This window comes from Acinonyx jubatus, chromosome C1 (assembly GCF_027475565.1).
Source record: "Acinonyx jubatus isolate Ajub_Pintada_27869175 chromosome C1, VMU_Ajub_asm_v1.0, whole genome shotgun sequence".
In the NCBI taxonomy this organism is placed as follows: domain Eukaryota; kingdom Metazoa; phylum Chordata; class Mammalia; order Carnivora; family Felidae; genus Acinonyx; species Acinonyx jubatus.
In genome coordinates this window covers 208148755-208174226 of record NC_069381.1, presented here as the reverse complement: position 1 = coordinate 208174226, position 25472 = coordinate 208148755, and the positions used below count along the sequence as shown (strand labels likewise).

Sequence of the window (25472 nt, the reverse complement as noted above, 5' to 3'; positions counted from 1 at the left end):
ATGGGTAACGACTCGTTACTTTCTTCATAGAAGATGTTAGGAGATGCTTAAAAGTTTTATCATGTGGAGAACATTGACTGGCATTAAGCATGTGATTTTTTTTTTTTTTTTTTTGGCCTTAAATTAGGACCTTGAGAACACCACCAAGCTGGAAATTGTGGTATCATGGCCTGTTCATTAGAGAGCCTGCGGTAATTTATGCCCAGTTTCCCCTCTTGTTTGAGACGGGACGCTGAATGGCTACACGGCTAAGGCAGACTGATGTTTCTCTAGAAGAGTCTTATACGAGTATTGTGTATGCACACATAATGTGGAGTGACCACGGCTTCATGGGATTTTTCCAAATCCACATTATTTGGCAATTACCATGCTATGAACTGAGGGTATACTTACATAAATATTTGGAAAGGTGGACTCTTCAGTACGCGAATATTAAGGACCGACGAGTCTATTCCACATAGCCTAAAAAAACTCTCCAGGTGTAGTCTGGCTCACCTCAGAATAATGGATTTGCTGCCTGGGCCCTTGATTTCCCAGCTTCGAATGGATGCAATTTTAGAACTCTGCTGGAGAGGCCATACATTTTGACAGCTAGAGCAATCTCCAAGGTTTTCATCAGTCATGGCCCTCATTTTGCATCGTAATATGTGCGGGAGATGTGAAACTGATGGTCGCATGCTCTAATGGGGGATTTCACTGATAGGACTGCCGTGCCTTTTGTATGGCTGTGTGTTCTCATAGTCTCCCGTCTTGCTTCAGGGAATGCCCTTCTTTCGAGATTCACAAAAAAATAACCCAAAGAAACAGGAGCTGTCATTTTGGAAAGTTCTCTAGCCAAGTGATTTATTATTTTGGCATTCTTCCACAGTTCTCCTCTTCCGTGATCAATATTTGTAGAATTTTGACTGTGCAAGGTTAATTACACGTGAATGTATACGTGGAGATGTGAATATGTATATCTCACTGTGTAACTTTTCCCTAAGATTGTGATAAACTAAGTTGATAGTGAGTTAGGTGCTTTTGGGAAAAACCTGTTCCATGTGTCTAGGTAATGCAGCAAATTTTTCTCAGTGATGTGTGTTTTTTGTGGATAATTTGAACTTATCTGATTGAACTTAAAACATCGCAAATACAGTCAGCAAGTTTCTAAAAGTAATGTCAGGATTTCTGAGCTGTTAAACTTGGGAAAGAAATTAGAATATGTGTCTTGTATTATCTTATTAGCTCGTGGTTATCAATTATCTGAGCTACTGATAATCACTAAGTAAGAGAAGTTGTTGAAATGCATTTGGCTACTTACATCTGCTCGTGAGTGTATTTCTGATGTTCTGGAATTGTCCTGCATTCTGAATAAGTTCAGGCCATGGACTAGGATTGCCATTATCACCAGTATTGTCTACTGTTGTTCTGGATACTGACCAAAGGAGTGAGATATAAAACAAAGTGAGATACACATACTGGAAAGAAGATGAACAGTCCTCTGTTGAAACAAAAAGGGGCAAAGAAATTGAACAGGTCATTTACCAAGGAAGAAACAAAGATCATCAATAAATTAGTTTCAAAAAATTTAATCTTTGGCAAAGATGCTAAAGATGATGATCACCATTGTTGAAAAGTGTCTGTGTGGAAAGAGCCTTATACATAGCTATCGGGAATAAAAATTGGCAACATGTTTCTGAAAGGCAATTTTAAAATAGTCACCAAAAATTTTAAAAACATTCATATTCCTCGCTGCCATAATTCTAGGAATTTAATATAGGCAATGTGTCTTTTCTTCTTTTGCATTGCTAATCCCTTTTCTGATTAAAATGGTGACTCCTTTCTTGGAAAAATGCTAATGTACAATCAAGTTTGCATTTAATTTCTTGGGTCATGTGGTGATTGCCAAACTCCAGCACAATGACAGTACCCTATAATGCAATATAAATTTTGCACAACACCCTAGATACTGTTACTTTAGAAATTGTAAAGAATTTAGAAAATAAGATCTGTGAAAGTCCAGATTAAATATATTTCATGTATAAATTTCTAAAAATAAAGCATAGAGTAAAATCTTACATTTATAAAAAAATAGCGTAGCATACATTATCATCTTAATATGCATCACTGGCCACTGCATGTGATTTTCCCTTTGATTTCTGCCCCATCATAGCTGCTGCTTCCTTGTTGCTCTGAGATTTCAGCCCCTTCTTGTCCTGGCTAACTCCCGGGAGTGAAGCCTTCAGGACAAATCTTTAGAAGGCCCCTGCTTCTCTAGCCAGCGCCTTGAAGTTGCAAGTTTTGCTTTGTTCCCTCTTTCCTACCCAGGAAAAATATTTTGAGAGGATAAACAAAGCCCAGCCCAGAAGTATTAACTCTCCCTTGCAACAGAGAGAACCGTCCCCTTCAGAGGACCCTCCCACTTTGTGTACAGACTTTGTTAAAATATTTTTAGAGTCGGGGCCACATTGAGGATCTACCCAGAGGATGTGGGTAGAACAAAGCTCGGTAGTAAAGAGGGCTGAATTTTGTTGATGGTGCTATTCCCAGAAGAGCTCTTAAGTGAGGCCAGTTAGGAGGGTTCGTGGAATGATGGACAATTGCTGGATGCTATGGCGTGTGGCTTCAACTCATTTATCCACACTCAGGAAGAGGCTGTCTTAAAATGGTAGCTCCTGGTACCACAGACAGGACGTCTCGAGAAGCCATCTGCCACTTTAGGGCTCACCCTAAAAAGCAAAATGTTTTTGAAAAGTAACAGTATATATCATAAAGGGAAATGATGATTCTGTTGCCTCCCCAGGCTTAGTGTGCAGAATCTCGTGCTTTGTTTTTCTCTTGTGGTGGTTCCATGGTAGTTGCAATCCTGCACCAAGAAGTAAAGCAGTCTTAAGGCCATTCAAACTCTCTGGTTCAAGCCCTTGAGCAAAGAGAGAGTGTCTCAATACAAATCCCATTTTGACTCAAAGGAGTTCTAGGAAGAGAGGTACTTAAGAACTGGGCTTTGGGGCGCCTGGGTGGCACAGTCGGTTAAGCGTCCGACTTCAACCAGGTCACGATCTCACGGCCCGTGAGTTCGAGCCCCGTGTCGGGCTCTGGGCTGATGGCTCGGAGCCTGGAGCCTGTTTCCGATTCTGTGTCTCCCTCTCTCTCTGCCCCTCCCCTGTTCATGCTCTGTCTCTCTCTGTCCCAAAAATAAATAAACGTTGAAAAAAAAAATTAAAAAAAAAAAAAAAAGAACTGGGCTTTGAATGGAAACTGCCTGCATAACCTCTGATAAGGGACTTAACCTCTCTGTGCCTCAGTCCTTCCCATCTAAAATGGGAATCATCACCATACTTATCTCCCAAGATTATGTGAGAATTAGTCAATTCGTATATCGGATGCATAAAACAGTGCCTGAGAGTTATCACTCCATCAATGTTAAGCACGATTATTATTTTCGTATGTTTCATGAGACCCATACATAAACTAATTAGAAATATTACGTATTTTTAAAATGTAATGTCCTGGTGACATAAAACTGAATATTAACCATTTTTTAAAAATCGCATTTTGTTTTTATCCCTTTTTTTTTCCTAATCGGATTATTACTGAGTGTAGTATTGGCTTCAAATGAACAGGATTACGCTTTGTTTTGCTTTTATCTTATTGTAGAGTCAATAAGTCATCCATACCTGGCTGAAATGGGGCTCAGAATCGATGAGCACAAAAAGCACTTCCCTGCCTGCCCTTCCCCTGGGGTCTGAAGGCTTCCAATTTGGAAGTGGAGTTTGGTGAAGTTTGCTTTGGGCATGTTGGCCAGGAAGGAAGTGGAGAAGGCTGGTGTGGTGTCTCCTTGAAGTCCGGGTCTTTGGCCTGGGTTTCAGTTCCTTTTGCCAGAAGAGTGGTATTGACTCAAGACAACCGGACCACTCTGAGCACGAAATGTAGTTACGTAGCCTCCAAGTGAGCAAGAAGCTCTTTCTCCAAGTAGATTCAAACCCTCCACGGTTCTAGAGGCCGATGGTGATTGTAAGCTTTATGGGGCCACAGAGGAATTTTCTTGGACACCCAAGAATAACTAGCCGGCTTTTTATTGGGAGCTCTTTTACAGCAATCAAGATAATGGGAGGTCTTGCCACATTAATTTGGGGAATAGAAGCTGAGTTTGTTTTTTTATTGGGAGATTTGAGTCTCATCTAAGGTCAATAGTGAATAGACCCTGGACTGTATATAGAAGGCTTGGCTTGGTGGAATTTCCTATACATCTTGAAAGCAAGATGGAATCATCACATGAAACCTTTTTTGCCCAGACCAAAACCTAACGAGGGATCAAATATTTTGGGGAGGTGACTGTGTTCTGAGTCATTCTTTGAATCTAGGCTTTTATTTAGAAGAATAAAAATCTCACTTGTCTTCTGCTTTTGGAGGATTACTGGGGGGGTACTGGTGAGTTTAATTAGGTTAGTGATCGTATAATTTTAAATTATGTTTTTATTTTGTATTTTTACTGAAAGAAAATTAAGAAGAAAAATTAGGATTTGTTTCCCATAAGATTTTTCCAGGCCTCTACAAAAAGAAGACCTGGGGCACGTCTTCTTGTACCACAAAGTGCATTTTCATAGTGTCCCTCGCTCACCTGGGTGTGCACACATGCGTGCACACACACACACATCACACATTTCTGATTTAGAGATGCTGACTCTTTTAGGATTCACACACAACAGGCTTTACCGGGAAGGGATTTTAGGAAGTTGGGGGAGTGTGCATGTCTGTAGTAGAACTAAGGTTTGACTGTGAAAATGCTGGCCTCCCTCCCTGCTTGTTTATTTTTTTGAACTGTATCTGTTTATTCGGTGGAAGGAATTATTGCCCTGCTGCAGCGTGGCTCCTGGTAGGGTGGGTGGGCTCTTTGGTGGGATCAGTGAGAAGCCCCAAGGGCCATTTTCCCCTTCAACCCTGGATTGAATTGCCACCCGGCAGAGCAGAATGAGTGTGGACAGAGGTAGGCGATGTCAAGTTAGATTTGGGCCATCAGCGCTTGAGGCTGGCAGTGGAGGTCTTCCTGTCACAGCAGGAGCCTGACCTGCCAGTTCTGTGATTGCACAAATTCAAGGAACATTCAGAAACAGTGCAAAGATCTGCTGCCCTTGACCCGAGATGCAGAGACTGTGACAAACAGAGAAGGCTATGGGAGATGGCCTAGAGGCGCCAACCCATGGAAGGAAAGTGGAGAGCAGGCCGGGCAGGTATGTAGGCTTGGGCATGAGACATGCACTGTTTAACGGGAGCCGCCTTCCAGGTTCCGGAAACTCCTTGTCATAGCTGGGGCCAGAAAGAGAAGGTTTTCTTACCATCTCACTTCCACCCCAAACTCGGGTCCACACCTTTTTGTTTCCTTGTAGAGCCCATCCGGGAATGTTGGTGCCCACTTGTTACCTTCTGAGAGTGTCTGCAAGTTTTGTGAAAAACACTGACCAAACAAAATAAAATAAAATAAAATAAAATAAAATAAAATAAAATAAGACATCACCACCAACTGAGGTAACAGAGGCCTGACAGTAGAGAAACCTTGAATAAAGAGGGAGAACCCTCAACAAACTAAAACTACCACCAGTCTCTTCCTGTTCCTCTGAACCAATCAGTGAGGAAAATTAATTATAAAACATCTTTAAATATCAGGTGGGCTGTATTTCAGGGTTCCTTGATATCTTTATTTTCTCAGGATACCAGTCATCCCTTTTATTAATTGAGGTATTATTATTATTGTTGTTATTATTATATTATCATTAATTCACCAATACAAATAGACCAACATCAGAAAGGAAGTAAACCCCTCACATGAAACTAGCCTGAATTTTTAGAGTTTGAAAATGATAATGCGGAGTATGTTGTTATGCCATTAAAAAGTTGAAAGTTAAGGGGTCGCCTGGGTGGCTCAGTCAGTTAAGTGTCCGACTTTGGCTCAGGTCATGATCTTATGGTTCATGGGTGCGAGCCCCGCGTCGGGCTCTACGCTGACAGCTCAGGGTCTGGAACCTCCTTTGGATTCTGTGTCTGCCCCCCTTGTGCCCTGTATCTCTCTCTCTTGAAGATAAATAAACATTAAAAAATTGTTTAAAAAGTTGAAAGTTAAGGAGAGTTAACTGATGTTTTTAATTCATTTACTATTGGGCTCAAGCAGTGTGCCATATGCTGTGAATATGACATTCATACCTGTATTCTGGGAGCCTACATTCTAACATGGGCTGCTACTGTGAATTCCCAGATATTTTTTAAAGTTTGTTTGTTTGTTTATTTATTTATTTAGAGGAGAGAGAGAACAAGTGGGGAAAGTGCAGAGAGAGAGAGAGAGAGGGAGGGAGACAGATAATCCGAGGCAGGCGCTGCATCAGCAGTGTGGAGCCCAGTGTGGGGCTTGAACTCATGAATCAGGAGACCATGACCTGAGCCAAAGTTGGACACTCAACCCATCGAGCCACCCAGGTGCCCCCGAATTCTCAGGTATTTATACACAAGGCAAAATGGAGGGAACTTGCAAGAAGCGTAAAGAGAGAGTCCTGGGACTTGGGCAGAGAGACCATCCGTGGAGGGAGCAAGGCCTCCTGAGGGCAGCTGCTCTCTGCTCTGAACTCCCCAGAGTTTTCTGTGATGACACAGAAAATTAACTGTCGGACTCCCTTCCTGGTGAACGAGGAGGGATGAGCTGAACCAACACCAGCTGCATCAGTGACAGGACCCTGTGCTCCTGCAGGTCCCTGTGTTGACTTTCGACCCTTGTAGATCTTACCACACCAAGCATCTCAGCATCCCTGTGAGGCTGGTGATGCAAAGAAAGTGAGAATGCGGAAATAGACAGCAGCTCCTCCGAAGGATGCTGAGAGAGTTCAAAACAGTCCATTTGCAAAGACCCATATGGGAAGTACAGTGCCTTTACAGGGAACCTCTTCCCCTTTATAGAGAGGCATTTCCTAAAGCAACGAAAATAGACTTCTTCTAAAAGAAGACATCTGTTTTCCTGGATTAGATCTGGAAGTCACGGTGTCTGTATCTTTGCTTGATGTGTACCGGGTTTCTGGAGCCTTGACATTCAGACCCATCCCTGAGGATATAGACTAGACGCGTTTCTTGTTCCTCCCTCGCTGGCCACACAGACTTCCATTCTGGTGCCGTTCGCAGGTCTCCTTGAGTTATCTTGTTGAGTTTTCTGCTTACCTGGGCTGATGGTCTCCATGGCTCTTTGCTTCTGCCGAGCCAACCAGAGGGAAGCAATTGAGAGTCTGTCTGCTGGGCAGTGATCGTCCGTTTTGCACTGCTAGTATGACTGCTGTGGCCGAAAAGAAGACTCTTCTGACTACTAAACAGGTGCCTCTTGAAAAATAACAGAAGAGTTTCTTGCTTTTCCTTAATCCATCAAGATTTGAAACCTTTGCTCCCGCGCAAGCACACTCTTACTCAAAATAATTGCACTTGTTAAAGTGGTCATTCATCTAAAAGAGTCCTGTGAGCCCGCTTCGTTCTTTATTCTTATTTTCCCAACACCGAAAGAGAAATGTCTTTTTTCTTTTCTTCTCTTAAGAATACCCTCATTAACAATGACGTTAACCAGACAGTCTTCGAAGCTACAATGTAAGCCTCTCAAAATCCTTGCTCCTGTATTTCTAAATATTTGGTATCGCCCTTCTTTCTTACGAAGAAATGTAGGAGGAGAATTCTACTATAGAGGTGAATAGTAGGAATATTATCAGGTAGTCACAATATTTCCTGAGCGGAGCTCAGTAGTTAAATAGCAGGAAAGTTATGGTTCCAAGGTGACTTTTTACTAACAATAGAAACAGATAATGGCGCTAGTAATTAAAAATTACTCTCACATCATGCATTGCGTTCTACTTAGAAACAGAAGGTAAATACAATAAAGCTTTTGAGTGCTTACAGATTTTGATCGTCAAAGGTGTTATTTCATATATATATATATATATATATATATATATATATATATATGCTTGTCAAAGGTGTTACACACACACACACACACACAGGTGCACCAGGACAATTAGAGTAGTATTTGTCACACCAAACTAGGTTGATCCAATCAGCATGAGGGGTGATTTTGATTGAAAAGGTCCTTGGCAGTATGTATCTAAAAACTAAATGTAATCTTCAAGATTGTTTAGTCAGCTCTATATGCTCATAAAAATCTTTTTATTTTCCATTTAAATTAGCACTGAGCCAGGTGCAAATGTATTCATTCATCGTGTGTGTGTGTGTGTGTGTGTGTGTGTGTGTGTTTACATATTACCAATTCCCTTCCAAAAAGGTTCTATCAGTTTGCACCCCAGTCGGCAGTGCAAGAGGGTATCCGTCTCTCCATAGCCTTGCCAACATGGTGTGTGCCATACTTTTTATTTTTACCAGTCTGGCAAGTGAGGAGGCCACCTCAGAGTAGTTTTAGTTAGCATTATCGCTAATTATGAGGAGATATTTTAAGTAAGAATCAGCCAAGTAAGACATCGTCTAGGGGTTTCACTCAGTTTTCTACAAACTGTATCACTATTTTCCTTGACCATACATCTTTAAGTATGCAGTGAATATGTCCATTGTACATTTAAACAGTTGCAGAGGACACGGTTTCTATCACATTTAAAATACGGTAAATTTAAATAAAATTGCGACATGGCTCCTTTAAGTGTAGTTAGTGTAACCTCTATACCAAACTAGCATCTCTTTCAAAAATATCATTTTCGACTTAGGCTAGTACGCTCCTATGCCAGCCACTATGTTTTTAAAGTTTTATTGAGGAACTTACACATCGTTGTATAAGTTGAAGGCATGTGTCGTGATGGTTTACATGTATTGTGTTTACTGCAATAAATACAGCAAACACTCATTGTCTCACATAGATACAGTAAAAATCAACAGAAAAAGAAGAAACATCTCCTTGTGATGAGAACTTGTAGGATTTGCTCTTTTCTAAAATGTTTGTTTATTTATTTATTTTTTTAATTCTAATGTGTATTTAGTTTTGAGAGACAGAGAGTGAGCAGGGGAGGGGCAGACAGAGAGGGAGACACATAATATTTTTTTTAATATAATTTATTGTCAAATTGGTTTCCGTACGACACCCAGTGCTCATCCCAACAGGTGCCCTCCTCATTGCCCGTCACCCACTTTCCCCTCTCCCCCACCCTCCATCAACCCTCAGTTTGTTCTCAGTGTCCAGGAGTCTCTTACGGTTTGCTTTCCTCCCTGTCTATAACTTTCCCCCCCTTCGCCTCCCGCATGGTCTTCTGTTAAGTTTCTCAAGATCCACATACAAGTAAAAACATATGGTATCTGTCTTTCTCTGACTGACTTATTTCACTCAGCATAATACCCTCCAGTCCCATCCTAGTATAAAGGGCTAGTATCCAAAATCTATAAAGAACTCACCAAACTCCACACCCAAAAAATGAATAATCCAGTGAAGAAATGGGCAGGAGACATGAATAGACACTTTTCCAAAGGGAGACACAGAATCTGAAGCAGGCTCCAGGCCCTAAGCTGTCAGCACAGAGCCTGACGTGGGGCTTGAACTCACAAACTGAGATCATGACCTGAGCTGAAGTCAAGAGTCAAATGCTTAACCAACGGAGCCACCCAGGCACCCCTAGGAGTTACCCTTAACAACCGTCCTGTAGCAGTGTTAGTTACAGTCATGTTGTACGTTACATGCTAGGTACTTATTTACCTTATAACTGGAAGTTCATACTTTTTGACCACCATCCTTCAAATGCCCCTCCCTCCCAGCTCTACCTCTCATAACCACAAGTCTGATTTTTGTGTCTGTGGGTTTGGTGTGGGTTTTTTTGTTTGTTTGTTTTTGTTTTTGTTTTTTTTTAGATGCCACATACAAGTGAGATCATGCAGTATTTGTCTTTCTCTGACTTTACTTAGCATAATGCCTTCAAGGCTCATTCATGTTGCAAATGGTGAGATTTCCTCAACTTTTTATGGCTTTATTATCTATCGATTGATCGATCGATTGATAGATAGATAGATAGATCTATCTCACAGTTTCTTTATCCATTCATCCATCAGTGGGCACTTAGGTTGTTTCCATGTCTTGGCTCTTGGGTCTTGGTAATGATGTGTTGGACATGACACCTAAAAGACAAGCAACAAAATAAAAAATAAGAAAGTGGGGTCCCTGGGCGGCTCAGTCGGTTAAGTGTCTGACTATTGATTTCAGCTCAGGTCACAGCCTCATGGTTTGCAGGATCGAGCCCCGCATCAGGCTCTGTGCTGAGTATGGAGCCTGCTTGAGAGAGTCTCTCCTCTCTCCCTGCCCCTCCCCCCCCTCAAAATAAATAAACTTAAAAAAACATAAGCAAGTGGGACTGTGTCAAACCAAAAAGCTTCTGCACAGCAGAAGAAACCATCAAAAGGCAATCTATAAAATGGGAAAAAAAGTGTCAAAGCATATATCATTTGCATAACCATATAAGGGGTTAATATCCAAAATGTAGAACAAGTCATATAACTCAACAGTAAAATAAAATGAACACTCAATTAAAAAATGGGCAAAGGTCTCAAATAGACATTTCCCCAAAGAAGATATACAAAAGGCCAACAGGTGTATGAAAAGATGCCCACCATCACTAGTCGTTAGGGGAACGTCAGTGAAAACCACAGTGAGATCTCAGCTTATGCCGACTACAGCAGCCATCATCAAGAAGATAAGAGATAACAAGTGTTGGCTTGGATGTGAAGAAAACCCTTGTGTGCTGTTGGAAGGAGTGTACCTTGGTACAGCCACAGTATGGAAAACAAAATGGGGGATCCTCCAAAAATTAAAAATAGAACTACCACGCAATCTGGCAATTGCCCCTCTGGGAAAATACCTAAAGAAATGAAAAGACTACCTGACAAAGATATTCATCCCCCCGTGTTCACAGCACCATTACTTACAATAGCTTTTCCATAACAATCATAAATTCTACAGCCTTTCTTTTCCTTTCTGGGCTCCTATAGTCCTTCTACCCCCTCCTGCAGCCCCACAACCCCACCAAATGTCATCCTAAAATAGTATCAGTGTCTGCTTGAAAGGCTATTGATCACCCTATGAGATTACACAGAGAATTGGATGTTCAGATCAGAAATCTCATGCAGTACCAAACTTTACTAATAATTTCAAGGAAACGATCAGCACAAGCAATACGAGGTGAGATCTGGGACTGTCAGTGAGGCTCTTTTAGTCCTTTCTTGCTGCAGCATGAACGGTGTAGCCCAGACAACACAGAAGATACCTAATACTGCATGTGGTTATGGTATTTATGCAAGGAGATCCTTTTAAACCTTGAAACATTTCCATTTTTACTTGCATAGCTTAACAGATGTTTTCCCAGAAGTCGTGTGCTGTGTATCTACAGATTTTATGTTTGTTTCCCCAGGAACAATTCTAGGGAAACAGGTAAACCTGCATTAGGCATTCCATAGATAAGGACCTGCCTGCTTTGCACATGGCACAAAGTCTGTCATTAACAAGCTGACGAGGACATTAAACCGGGCCATTTCTTTCTCTTCTGGGGTCACTCTCCCTTTCCTCCATAAAGGGAGAGAATGGATTTTAGAACTGTGGTTTAATCATTTATCTCCCATCCTGTCCTATTTCTTCTATACAGAAAAATACATAAATAATGGAAACATTCAAACATTGTTTTCTTTGACCATATGCCTTTAAATTTAAAAACCTTCTGGCTTGAGTTATCCTTAAATTCATATGCATATGCATTGATCAGAATAGCGTAAGTGTATTACAGATTTTGATAAATAAAGATAGCTTTGTTAGAAAAACAACTCTTAATAAGATGGATGACTTTTTTAATTGATATTTTTATTAGGATCGTTGACTCACATGCAGTTGTTAAGAAATAATCCAGAGAGGTCCCCAAAACTTTACCCACTTTTCTCCTACGATAACACTTTCCAAAACTGCAGTGTAATACCGTAGTCATACGACCCACCTATCTTATTCAGCTTTTCCAAGTTTTGCCTTTACTCATGATGCCTGTGTGTGCATTTAGTTGCATACAACTTTTGCATGTGTGTGGGCATGTTTCCAGCCCCGCAGTGAAGGTACCAAACATGTTCCTCACCCTGCGTTGCCCTTTTATAACCACACCCTCCTTTCTTCCACCCTCACGCCACCCTAAACCCTGGTGACCACCAGTCTGTTCCCCATCTCTAAAATGATATACAAATGGAATCATACAGTATGTTACTTTGGGGGGTTGTTTATTTTCACCCAGAAGAACTCCCTGGGGATCCATCTGGGTCATTATAGGTGTCAGTGGTCATTCCGTGGTACAGCTGGGCCACCGTCTACGTAACCATTTGCCTGTTGAAAGACATCTGGACTGATTCCATTTTTTGGCCGTTAGCGATAAAGCTGTGAACATTCGTGTAGCGGTTTTTGTTTGAACGTAAGTGTCCCTCTGTCTGGAATACCTAGTATTCCAGGTTTAGTTAGCCTCGGTGTACCTCTCTTGTTTCAAACCTTCACTGGCCTTTGATTAAGAGCTCTAGACTCATAGCCAGTAGATCAGTGTGCTTATTTTATTCCTTCCAGCCAAATGTTGTCTCAAGATGATTTTTCTTCTGAATGTTTAATGCCTTCTCTGGTCCATTTCTAATGAATTGTGCAGTATGGAAAATGAATTGATAAAGTGCTACAAGGCCTAAAATCGGTGACATTTTTCACCTGCCACCGTGTTTGTCCCTTGAATCCATTTGTCAGGATAACTCTCAAGCAGTGTGCTTGATATTGATTTGTCATTTAGAGAATTTTCTCATTGTGAACATCGCGGGGCCTGGAGAGCTCTGCTGAATGTCTGTCCCTCTCCAGGATACGCCGCTGATTAGAAAGCAGAAGGGGAGATATCAGACCTGTCATGAAATAAATTGCTCTTGTGCCACTGAGTAGAACAGCACCTGGTTTGACCATCCTTGGGCCAGCTCACCAGAAGGGGCCTGAGGCGGGGATGTATGTTTCAATGTGGTGTCACTTTTATTAAGTGACTTTGTCTTCAGGGGCACACTTCAGTGCCTTCCAGATAAATCGCTTCTGTCTTTGACAGTGACAATGACAATATTTCCAACTTCACACATCCAAGAGCCAATTGACAGGACAAATTGCACATTGGGATTGCTTGATAAGCACAAGACAGGGCACAGCATCTCAAATCACTCTACGCCATTGGAACTAAGTTATAATATGAATAATAAAAACAAATCTATCACTGACACACCTAACTGTGAGACAGAAGCTGTATTTAACAGCTGAAGCAATGTTCATCTCTTGAGTAGAGTGCAAAAATTGTACTTAATTATTTTCTGATATTGGGTCTTAGTAAATTTGCTTTTCCCCCCACGATGTCCATTTACATAATACAAGGAAAACCTATCTCCCATAAAACTTCTCTTAATATTTTTATAGATTCGGTCCACATAACCCATGCAAATACTTGGAAAGAATTGCTAAACAATAAAACAGTATTCTTCATATTTATGACCTTAGGAAAGTTACCAAGACAAATAAATACCACTAAACAAAGGAATATGTACCAGAGGGTATGCACTTTGGAAAATCTGCTTTCTACTGCCAGCATGGCTGCTACCATTAAGAAAAAAATAAAGAGTAAGTCTGTGAGGCTTTCTGGGTCATCACCGTCCCCTTTGGGATGGTGAACAAAAATGTGTTGTTTGAGACAGGCTTACCTTAGGCAGCCTGGCTCACATTTTGCCTCTGGCTCAGCTGACTAAGCCTGACTAAATAGATACAAGGCAAAGACTTCAAAACATAGCCTTAAGGGGAATGGTAAAAATTCTTCCTCCTTCCTGTCTAGCCAAGGGACAGCTGGGTCTACTCCTGAAGAGGTCTACCTATAAATAGGCCCCAGAGTGGTACCCAAGACCCATTTTGGAGAAGAAAATCCTGCTCTTGATCCAGAATCATCTGGGCTTCTTAGGGATGGCCCGTAGAAGTCGGAAGGGCAGAGCAGTAGGACCCTGGAGGGCAACCAGAAGGGATTCCTAGCTCTGTTGGGAGCTGAGCTCAGGCCTCGCAGCCTGGCCTTTTGAGGCTCTCACGCCTTTGTTGAGGGCTATGTAAAGTCCTGCTCACGCTGCGTGTGGCTCATATATTGTCTGGCTTGCTGGTATGCCACCCACCGGAGCGGGGTTGGGGCCAACATTGCACGCTTGATATTTGCTCTTTGCAATTATTCTTTGAGACAGGGATTGTTTGCTTCGTAAAGCACCGTTTCAAAATTCGTTAGGAATATGATATCTGAATATCAAGTATGCATTCTTGTCTCCTTCTTTCAATTATTAATGCTGGCATCATGGCTTAAATCCCTGAGCTGTGTAAACGCATCTCAGGTTAAGGACAGTCTCACTGATTCTAAATTCCTTTTAGAATGTTCAAGAAGCCCTGACAGGGTGTCTGTCACCTTTCCCTGTCCCTGACCGGGTCTCAGTGTGGACCCTTGAAGAAATGGCCAGAGAGAAGGTAGATGACAATATGAGGGAAAATAAAAGGGTTTAGATCCTCTACAGGGAAGACTGGGGTAGTGGGAAGAATCTTGTCCTTAGAGTAGAACTTTTGTCCCACATCTTGCTCGTTCGCACAGGGACCACCTGCGTGATTTCGGGCAAGTATCACGATTGAAGTCTCTGCAACAAAGGGGTGGTGTTAGGCAGGGATGAACAGCTCCATTTAGCACCAAAAGCTGAGAATGTTGATGATATACCTTGAATTGATTGCAATATAATTATCAACACTGTGAGTTTAAACACTGGACACACTTGCTATTTGGGTCTCCAAAATAAAGAAAGAAGCAATCAAGAGTAGAATCGATGCTGGGTAGCCTAAAACAACTCATCATTTTACTCCAAGATCTCAATGAAGGCAAATGGGTGTGATGTGCCTGGAGTATCCTGAGAGTGAAGAGACAGGTGTCAAGTGAGGCCAGGAAGCTCTTGTGTCCTGTCACGAGGACAAATGTAAAGTCACCAGTGGCATTTTAATTGCCAGGCCATTTTGTTTGGGAGGCAAAGTCTGCCTTGGTCTTCGAGCTCCTACACACCTTTCCCTCTGCCTTGATGTTCCTCCACAGCTCCTCTCCTACTACCGCGACATCTCAGGAACCCAAACCACAATGAGCATAAAGACTAATAAACTTTCATGGGCCACAGCTTGATCTGAGGAACTAACTCTAGGATTTTTTTTTTCATCCCCACTGTGCTCTATGAGAGGGAAGACCTTTCTGAGTGCAAGAGAAGTTTTCCGGATTCGTCAGAAATGCTCACAGAGGCATGCGTGTGTGCTCACGGAGGCCAGCCTTGCCCGTATAATGTTGAGTCCTGTAACCTTCATTTGTGATTGGGAATGTGAGCGTCAAGAGGGCAGGGGGTTTTATTGATTCTGTTCACTAATATACCTGTTCCTCAGAGGTGTTCAATAAACACTTACCAAGTAAGGGTGCAATTAAGAAATTCAGTTTTTAAGCCCAAAGTTTATCACTGTATTCTTTTCTCACAGTGACTTCACAGGTTACACTGTGAACAGCATTTATTCTTTTATACCTTCTTCGTGGTGTACAGAATGTAATACAAGCTCGAGGTCATAATTAGCATTATGTCTGTCTTTGTGTTGGGGATTGTTAGATAATTGGCATGTGGATCCACTCTTCAGAGTGTCTACTGGGTGTTTGCTTTTCTGTGGCCAGCAAGGAAGGAGACGATTCAAGTTAGGCATGTGAATCTCTGTGTTCTGTCCCCTTTCTCTGCAAAGTGAAATAGGAATTAGTGTCAGAAGAGAGAAGTTTGTCCCTGCTGTCGGCTCAGGGTTGCCTCTTCTTTTTCTTATCTTCTGCCTTATAACCCAAAGGCTATTAGGATTCCCAGTCCCGCATCTTCCGTCTTGAGTTCATATCATGTTATTTTATATCAGCTGAGACAGGAAGTCCCCTACAGACAATGAAAGAACAACAAGGATTTTTATATCCCAGGAAAGGCCTCTGGAGGAGCTTTGATCTGGATGTGCCTTCCCAGAGAGCCTTCATAGCAGACTGAACCAAAGCTGGGCTCGTGTAGTCCCGAAGTTGGGTTTGTCCAGCTTGGAAGGTCGAAGATCCCCAGGAAACCAGGTGCTTGGATTCTTCCATGATCATCCATTCCAGCCCACGTCTTCACTGGGGGTCCCTGTCATCAGCCTATCCATCCCACCGTCCAGTCTAGGATGAGACAGGTCAGGGTTCTAAACAAGGGATTTTCAGACCAGAATGAAATATTGACTGGCCACCAAGAGGAAGGACTAGAACGATGCATGCTTGGCCACAGGGAGGCATGTCAGGCACCCAGGGTTTATTTTGCCACATATGAGGGAAGAGTGATGATTCATGAACGGAGAGCTGGCTGGGCTGTTGGAAAAGTCATGGGTGGGAAGGAGAGCTTCTGAGGACACTAGTCTCTGCTGACTGACACTGGTAATGCTGCAGACACTCTGGCGGGTCCCTTAGCACTGTGGCCTCTATGTATTTTCACACGCTGTGTGTATTCTCAAATAATTTTTTCATTTGGGATTGAGCAAAGCCCATTCACACATTGCAAACGTCTGTGTCTGGGCCACCAGTTTATGCCATTGAATGACACATGGGGAAAAACTTTCATTTTTTGCTCTGCTTGTTTATTTCTCTCTGAATGATTCATTCTTAATAAGTTTCTTGCCCAATGCCTGTTTCAGCAACCATAGAAAAGATGTTGGTATTTACTGCATATTTCCAACTGGTTGATACTCCCCCTAACGACTCTTCCTGTCATCTTCCAACTCCCTTTGTCACCCTGGGAGGTGACAACTTAAAAAAAAATCTGTCTACTATTTTGGACATTTAATGAGCAATTCAGTGACTCGACGTTTCTCGTCTACTCTGTGGCTCTGGAAGATTGCAGCCCTCTAGGATGAGGCTCAAAAGGGACTTATTCATCTAGAAAACATTCACCTCTTTCATAGATGGGCAGGATAACAGGATTCCCCTTAACCAAACCTGACATTGGTGTGCAGCTGTCGGCGGCCAGACCTCCTGAAGCAGCCTCGCACATTAAGTCCTGTGTTTTCACTTAGGGAAGGAGTGCCCACAGAGGGGTGTGGAAGAAAGTCCCCCACACAAGGAAGGTTGTGGCAAGAAGCGGTTTCTCTATAAAGAGAGTAAATCCCTACAATGCTGTTGACTTAGAACGATACAAGGATAGAACCCTGTATTTTGGAGTTTCTGTTTATTGACACACGTATACCCTGTGGCCTCAAGTCCAAAGAGGACGTGGCTGAACGCACAGCTTTGATGTTTTGAGACAATTGATTTCGTTCCAGCTTTTGCTTTGTTTTCCCTTGAAAACAGAGCCATAGGTATATTTCTATTAAACTATATATGAAAAATTAAAGACAGAAATTCACTCTTTGGTGTTTTGGTTTTTTTTTTTTTTTAAACCATGAATGGTTTGTGGTTTTTATTTTTTATGTTTTTTCAAGGACTTATAGTCAACAATATGGGTTAATGCCAGACTCTGGAGAACTTAGGAGGGGATTAGCAAATGTGCAGGCAGGTAGTAAATAGTTGACTTCTGAGGGGAAAGTGCACTAAATCAGGGTTCCAGAACACGGGCCATTATGGAAGATACCGGCGCTGACTTAAAGGGGTCATTCTGAGGGGAAGCTATCTTGGTGCATCATTTCACCATTTTACATTCCATTTTTAGGGGAACTCCATTCAGATAATTCTTTTTCTATGTCTCTTTAAGAAATGTCAACTTAACATCATTTCTTTGTACATATGTCAGCTCATGGGATTTCGGACATGATCACCTCCACAAAGGTAGCAAAACAGAGGCTTCATGGACCTCTCAAGGCTCACCCAGTGACACCAGGTGACGCTCTCTAGCTCATGTTTTGGGCTGACGAGATCCTGCAGGAACCAGAGAGCAGTTCATTACTGGGGCTGTTTAGGCGGGTTGGGGCGGGGTCAGCTCATTTAACTGAAGAGGAGACTCGGCCCAAAGCCCTCCCAAGGCCTGCGGTGAGCCGACCCTGGTACCCCAGGACTACAGCTGCTTGTCTAGACAGTCGGCCATCTTCTGGCGTCTCAGGTGCAGGTTTGCTGATTCTGTGCTTGTCCAAAGGGCCTGTCTGTCTGCTGCAGCCTCTGGACTCTCCACGGCAGATCCCAGTTGAGAGCGGGTGTGAGTTGTGGAAAGGCCAGTGGGCACCTGGTGTGCTTGTAGGCCCTTGTCAGTACCGCAGTGGAGAGGAGTCATCCCATAAGTCACTTTTAGCTCTCCTCTCTCTGCAGGCTCACTAATACTTTGCAAGATGAAGCTAATGGAATATTCAGGATTAGTACTGGTAGAACACGTTTATGCCTCTCTTGCAAAGATGCCAAAAGTCTGCAGTTCTTGAGATTAAACATTTTGTTGTCTTCGATTTCATTTTAAGCAGATTATATCTTCTTGACTTTTAGAAAATAGATATATATTGTGAACAGGTATTGTATATATTAAATATATGATATATAAGTTATATATATATACATATATATGTATAAAATTTTATTTGTGCCCCATTTTGCCTGGGTATTTTAGAAAACATATATATTCTGAACAGATCTGTTTTCTAAAATTCCCAGGCAAAATGGAGCACCAATTTATAATACATGATATATGATATACATATGATATATGATATATATAGCTTATATCATATGATATATGATATATAAGCTATATATATGTGATATATATATAGCTTATGTATATAGCTTATATATATATCATATGTCATATGTATATCATATATACAGTTTACATATAGAGATTATATATATATCATATATATGATATGATATACATATCATATCATATATATGATATATATATTACATATATGATATATATATATATAATTTTGTTATTTATGCTCTATTTTGCCTGGGAGTTTTAAAAAATGGATCTATATTATGAACAGATATTATATATACTTAAATATATGATATGTAAATTATACATATGTACATTATTATGTTATTTGTCCTCCATTTTGCCTAGGAGTTTTAGAAAACAGATATTATGAACAGATATTATATATATTAAATGTATGATATGTAAATTATATATATATACATATATGTATAAAATTTTGTTATTTTGCTCCATTTTTCTGGGTAGTTTAGAAGTCTTCTGAGCCTTTCTGCAATTATAAAACAAGAATAAAATTTTGAAGAAATGCCTAGGCCCATAATGGCATGGAAAAGATTGTCATCTATAAAAGCACCACACAAAAGAATACTGTACATTCTTTGGGGGTGCCCCCTGTACCTAGGGTGCTCATATAAATCCAACATTTCAAAAATATATATAAAGAAATCCAAAATTTCTCTTACAGTCAAAATATGGGGGAAAAGAATAAATGGCTGAAAAGTGAAATTGAGTGGAAATGGCTTTCACCGAATAGCAGAGTGGTTCAGGAATTCAACAGGTATCTTTTCAGGGTGTCTTGTCCATGCCGTCTTCCTCATAAATCATCAGAATGTTCCTGAAAGGCCAACACTTTGCAGCCTAGAGTATGTGTCCCAGTTCACCTCCACCTGCCCTAAGGTTATTATGTTTGAAAATGGGCAGGTGATAATAATATTCCGTCCTGATCCAAGAGGTTGCCAGTGAAGCTGGCAAACACAAAGTGCCTTTTGTCTAAAGTGTGGTACAGATATGAGCTATTACTTATTCAGTGTACGGCTTGATTTGGCCGTGATATATGTATATATACACATACCCATATATGTACATATATAAAGGGCGATTTGGAACTTTTCACTTGATGTTTAGTGTGCTCCCTCAGTGACACAAATGGACCACGAAATGAAGATTACTTTCACAGTAAGTTTAATACCAAGAAGTTGCATCGATGTCCTATGTTCTACCTTGGGGTTTTAAAATTGTTTCTATGAATGTCTACATATTATTAAGTAGCTTTCATTATTATTAAATTCTTCAAGCTACTAATACTCTCCCCATTCTTCTTTCAAGCGCGCTTTCAAAATAAAATTTTATTTCCCTTAAAATCTTCAGTTTTCAAGTAATAAGCATTTGTAAGAGAAGAATGCACTTAGTTACACATATTTACTACTATGAAATTGCTTTCTATTGGAGCGAATTATCTACAGGTTCTAATAAGTTTCTTTAAACTCATCCCTTAATTAAATCACAAATGAAGGCACTGACTGGATAATTTTTTTAATATTTATTTTAATTTATTTTTTGGGAGAGGGAGAGAACGAGAGTGAGTGGGGGAGAGGGGTAAAGGGAAAGAGAGAGAGAATCGTAAGCAGGCTCCACGCTCTGTGTGGAGCTGGACGTGGGGCTCCATTCCATGACCCTGGGATCACAACCTGAGCCGAAATCAAGAGTTGGACATCCACCGTCTGAGCCACCCAGGTGCCCCCGGACTGGATAACTTAAAAAAAAAAAAATTGTGTGTGTGTGTGTGTGTGTGTGTGTGTGTGTGTGTGTGTGTATGTGTGTGAGCTTAGAGCACATTGAAGGAGATTTTCTCCCTCTGACTGATATTTCTATCAAATATAAACATAGTTATTTTCTAGTGTCAGTGGATAGTAAGAAAGAATGCACTTTTACTTCAAGCACTGAAACTAGTTGTCCCCATTTTCTTTGAAACTTTGGAAAGTAAAGACGTCATAGAAAGGAAGGGGGTATTGATACAGGGTACAACTTAGATGAACCTTGAAAACATTGTGCTAACTGAAAGAAGCCAGACCCAAAAGGTCACATGTTATGTGATTCCAGCTATATGAAAATCCGGAATAGTAAATCCATCCAGACAGAAAGCAGATTGGTGGTTGTCAGGGGCTGGGGAGAGGGGACGGCAGGGAGTGACGGCTTAATGGGCACCACGTCACCCTCGGGGATGGTGAAAATATTTTGGAACCAGACAGAGCTGATCGTTGTACAGCTATTTTGACTACCAGCCGCCACTGAATCACACACTTTAAAATGGTTAATTTTATGTGATGTGAATTTCACCTCAATAAAAAAGTAATAAAGCTGTTAAAAAAGAATAAAGGTATCATAAAGTACTACATACAGAAAGCACATTTTCCGCAAGGATATAAATCAAGAGCCCTTTATTGTACATTCTCTCCAATCCAGAGTGACGGGAGCTTTTCAACCAGTTGCTGTCCTTGTGGAGTGGAGGCATTTCCTTGTCTATCTGCCCCCAACTGTTGTCATTCCGTCTCTGCAATGTCATCCCTATGGGGCTCCCCCTGTCCTTTCCCGCTCCCTCTGCTCCCTCCTTTCCAGAAGCTCTTGCCTCTTGGCTCTGCTGCTGCTCAGCCCTTCCCATCTGTTCTTCTTCCTGGCATCAAGCAAGTCTTCCGAGTTCAAACCTCGGTCAAATCCAGGCACTCCTGGGACCGTAGACCTCCGATGGCATGCCACGAGAGCAGGGATGTCCCTGCTCCCTAGACTGCATGCAGGGCCATCTTCCAAAGTTCATCCAGTGCTCAGGGACTTCCTGTCTCCCAGGGCTGTCTTAATGCAAATAGTGGCCTATTTGCCCAAGTTGTGGGGAGGAGGGCTTTCCCCACTCCAGCCCTTTCCTTTCTGCCCCCTTCTTCTCTCCCTGCCTTGGTGAGCTGTTCCCACCTGGCTTTTGAGACCCCACATCTTGAAATCCAGTGACTCTTCCCTGAGGCCTCCCATTAGCAGGGCACCCTCACTCCCTCCTCTAAATCCTCAGGATACTTTGCCGTATCCCCCGCCTGCCCTTTTCACGGTCTGCCTTACATTATAGTAGAGGGTTAGCGGTCTATCCAGAACCACCCACCTTGTGAGCTGTGGAACTAGGATGTAAATCTTGACTTTGCCTGCTTCAAAGATTGTGCTGTGAGCAAATCTCCAGTGACCTCCTTCCTATGGATTGTGGACCTCTCCAACATCTCTCTCCCCCTACACCATCCCCCCAGGCCCTTTGCCAGTGTGCATAGTAGGTTGCTGATAAGTACGCCTAGAATGTGCAGAACTGTTCCTCTCCACAAAGTTACTTTTTAAAGGGACTGTCCAGTTGACTCTTTTGAAAGAGGTAAAGCATAAACAAAGATGCGATAGTACTTAACCCGTTTTCTGCCATTTTGAATGTGGCTTTATCTCCCCTCTAAACACACACATTGGTTGGAATCACGGTAGCCCCATCTCCTTTCTCATCATTTCCATGGACCTTTTTCTGATCTTTTCTTCCTCAAATTGATAGTGTTTATATCTGTGTCACTAATTTTGAGCCCAATTATATATGATTTGTGTGGTTTCTTGAAACGATTTCTTCAGTTTGATGCATTTCCGTAATGCCAGTGGTCCAATGGTACCAGTTCCATGCATTTTGATGAATGGAAAAAAAAATAGCATGAAAATCCCTTCTTGGTATGATGATAAACAGGTTTTTTTTTTAAGACACCATTTGAATCACTTGGGATTCTTTGTCTTTCTTTTTGTCCTTCCAGTCTAGCTCTTCGATAAGCCAGCATTCAAGTCGGTTGAAAATAAACTTCAAATACCAAGTTTTAAAGAAATGCCAAATTATGTGAAAGATCATACTATTATTGTGATTTGAATTTTAAAAAGGCGTAGGGAGAGGGAGAGTGGGACTCTAGAAATTAGGTTTTTAAAAATCCAACTCTATTTAAGGAGTTTTCAGTACCTTTGCCAGATGGTCAACTTGTTAGGGAGAAAAGGTAAAAATTACCATGACAGGGTATCTTGTGTTTGGTTTTGTTTTGTTTGGTTTCATTTTCGGGTTTGTTTCTGGTTTTTTGTTTTAGGGAGCCGGAAAAGTGTCTCTCTACCTGCTTCGAGTGACAGCGTGACTGTCTTGAGAACATCTGGGTGAACAACTAGAAGGAAGAGTCCAATATTGACCTTTCCCTTTCTCTTCCTCTCTTCCCTCTGCAGGTTACCTACCTGGGTAAAGTCCCCACCACAGGCATGCAGTTCCTGTCAGGCTGCACAGAAAAGCCAGTCATCGAGCTCTGGAAGAAACACACGCTAGCCCGAGAAGATGTCTTTCCCGCCAACGCCCTCCTGGAAATCCGACCATTCCAAGTGTGGCTCCATCACCTCGACCACAAAGGTGAAGCCACGGTCCACATGGATACCTTCCAGGTGGCGCGCATTGCCTACTGCACCGCCGACCACAACGTGAGCCCCAACATCTTCGCCTGGGTTTACAGGGAGATCAATGACGACCTGTCCTACCAAATGGACTGCCATGCTGTCGAGTGCGAGAGCAAGCTCGAGGCCAAGAAGCTGGCCCACGCCATGATGGAGGCCTTCAAGAAGACTTTCCACAGTATGAAGAGCGATGGTCGGATCCATAGGAACAGCTCATCGGAAGAAGTTTCCCAGGAATTGGAATCCGACGACGGCTGAATGGACTTAGCATGCTTCGGCAAGGCAGCACTGGTCGAGGAATTCAAGATGATAGATGAATAAGCAACGATTCAAATTTGGGAAGTAAAGACTGCCACGCTATTGGCTGACCAAGCTTTTTTAAATTCAGAAGAGCAATTCTAAATCTAAAGAAATGTATTATTAAAGTAATTACGTTACATTGAAATCTGCTGCTGCTGTGACTGTGGGGAGGGTGGGCGTGCAGACGGGGAGGAAAGTTCTAGACTCTCTTCCTCCCCCCACCCCTCATTTCCCAATGCCTCCCTGTAGGAGCTCTCCATGCCGGTTGTCACCACTCTCAGGCAAATACACTGCGGCTGTTATTTGATGAGCCATTCCAGTTTGCCTTACGGACCCCAGCCAGAATGTTTGGTGCCCCTGGAGGATCCCTAGTCGTGGGTGGGGGGGGTGGGGGGTACAGATGGCCGCAGAGCCAAGGGAACACTCCAGGCTCATCCTGAGAGCCCCTCTCCCTGGCATGGTTCAGATTCTCTCCTCAGTAAGCGAATCAGCACAGCCTTTATTTAGCTTTACAACTAACAACCTGGTAGCTGGTAGTTGATTCAGTTAAAGATAATGCTTTTATTTACATAAATATATCAAGTAGTACCCTCTTATTGTACTCACTTCATCTATTTTCTTGGAATACTCACAACTGCTAATAGCTGCCTTCCTTATCCCTCCTCATCCACCCTCTTTCCCCTTCCAACCCAGCCTACGTCCCTAAGGGATGGATTCTCAGCATACACTGCAGGACACAAAAAGGGAAGAAAATAACCAAGCATCTGAAATAACCAGTCGAGCAAAGTGGGAGTTTAAAAACAACCACCACGACCACAGAAACTTTGGAAAAAGGGAACGAGTTATCAGCAAGTGAGCAAAAACTCCACGCGGGCTGTCCTTTTTTCAGGTCTGATTTACAGTAACTTGTTTAGTTAATGGTCCTGCCTGAGGAATCCTTCCTGGCAAGCTTCAGATCTGATCGGGCGTCGCCAAGGAAGCCTTGCCGCCTTCACTCAATGTTGTACTCGAATAGAGAATGTGTTGTGTACAACTGGCTTGTCTAGACAAACTGTGTCTGTCTTCATCTAAAAGGAAATCTGACCTTGTCATCTTCAAATTGGTGAGACCTTAGAGTCAGAGTTTCCAGTCTGTTCACTGTTTCTAATGAGAGATTCTCACCGAGAGAGCCTGAGGTTTCTCAGTTCCGGGGCTCTTTAAATATCATAAACACAAAGTCAACGCTGAATGAAATTGAAAAGCGTTGGTTAAAATGCATACATTTAAAGCCGGGAGCAGATGGCTAGTGTTCCAGGTAATGCTGCTCCTTGATTAAAGTCTGTTTTTCATCCTGGTAATTAATGTTAGGGGACACTGGGGGACCTTACAGAAGCCTTAAATGAGAGCTCATTGAATCCAGAGAGTAATGGGGTCGGTGTTTTGGTCTGTGTATCTGCGTGTCCGTGTACGCGTTTGTGTGTGTGTACGTGTGCCCCGGTGTGTGGGTTCAGTTTTAAGGCATGTAGAATAAGCATGGAGTCGTATTGAGAAGAACTTGCCTCTTGGAGATATTGCTTGCTGCTCTACAGCACATGTAAACTATTCTTTAGCGTAAATGCATTCATTCTTTAATAAAAAATATGTTTGCATTAATAAAGCTGAGGACTTTCATACTCTGTATGTCTTTCCTTTTTTAAGTAATGAAAACCCCAAGGACGAAATAGGCCACATCGAGTAAATAGGGAATCCTCTCTAAGAAACATGCAGCCTTGGTCCTAAAGAACCCATTCCTTGATGGTGTTGAACAAATCTTGTTTGACTGTCTAATGCTCAACTTATATTGAGTTACTGCCCCTTCGCTGAGATGGTATCACGGCATGTAGTTATTCAGTGTGGTGGACTTATTTCAGAGGAGAGGCTTCTAGAACGTTCTGCAAGTGACTGCTATTTATAAAACCTTGTGTATA

At 42.0% G+C, this 25472-nt stretch overlaps 1 protein-coding gene across 4 annotated transcripts in view; it reads left to right on the top strand.

The window, feature by feature from the left end:
* Window positions 1-25176, top strand: part of PID1 (phosphotyrosine interaction domain containing 1) — a 229208-nt gene extending 204032 nt beyond the window's left edge. For all 4 annotated transcript variants that reach the window (XM_027048588.2, XM_027048572.2, XM_053215904.1 and 1 more), the window contains one exon: window positions 23008-25176. In XM_027048588.2, the coding sequence (XP_026904389.1) occupies window positions 23008-23484 (477 nt within the window). In that variant the 3' untranslated portion in view covers window positions 23485-25176. The remainder of the gene's footprint in view (window positions 1-23007) is intronic.
* The last annotated feature ends 296 nt before the right edge of the window (window positions 25177-25472 follow it).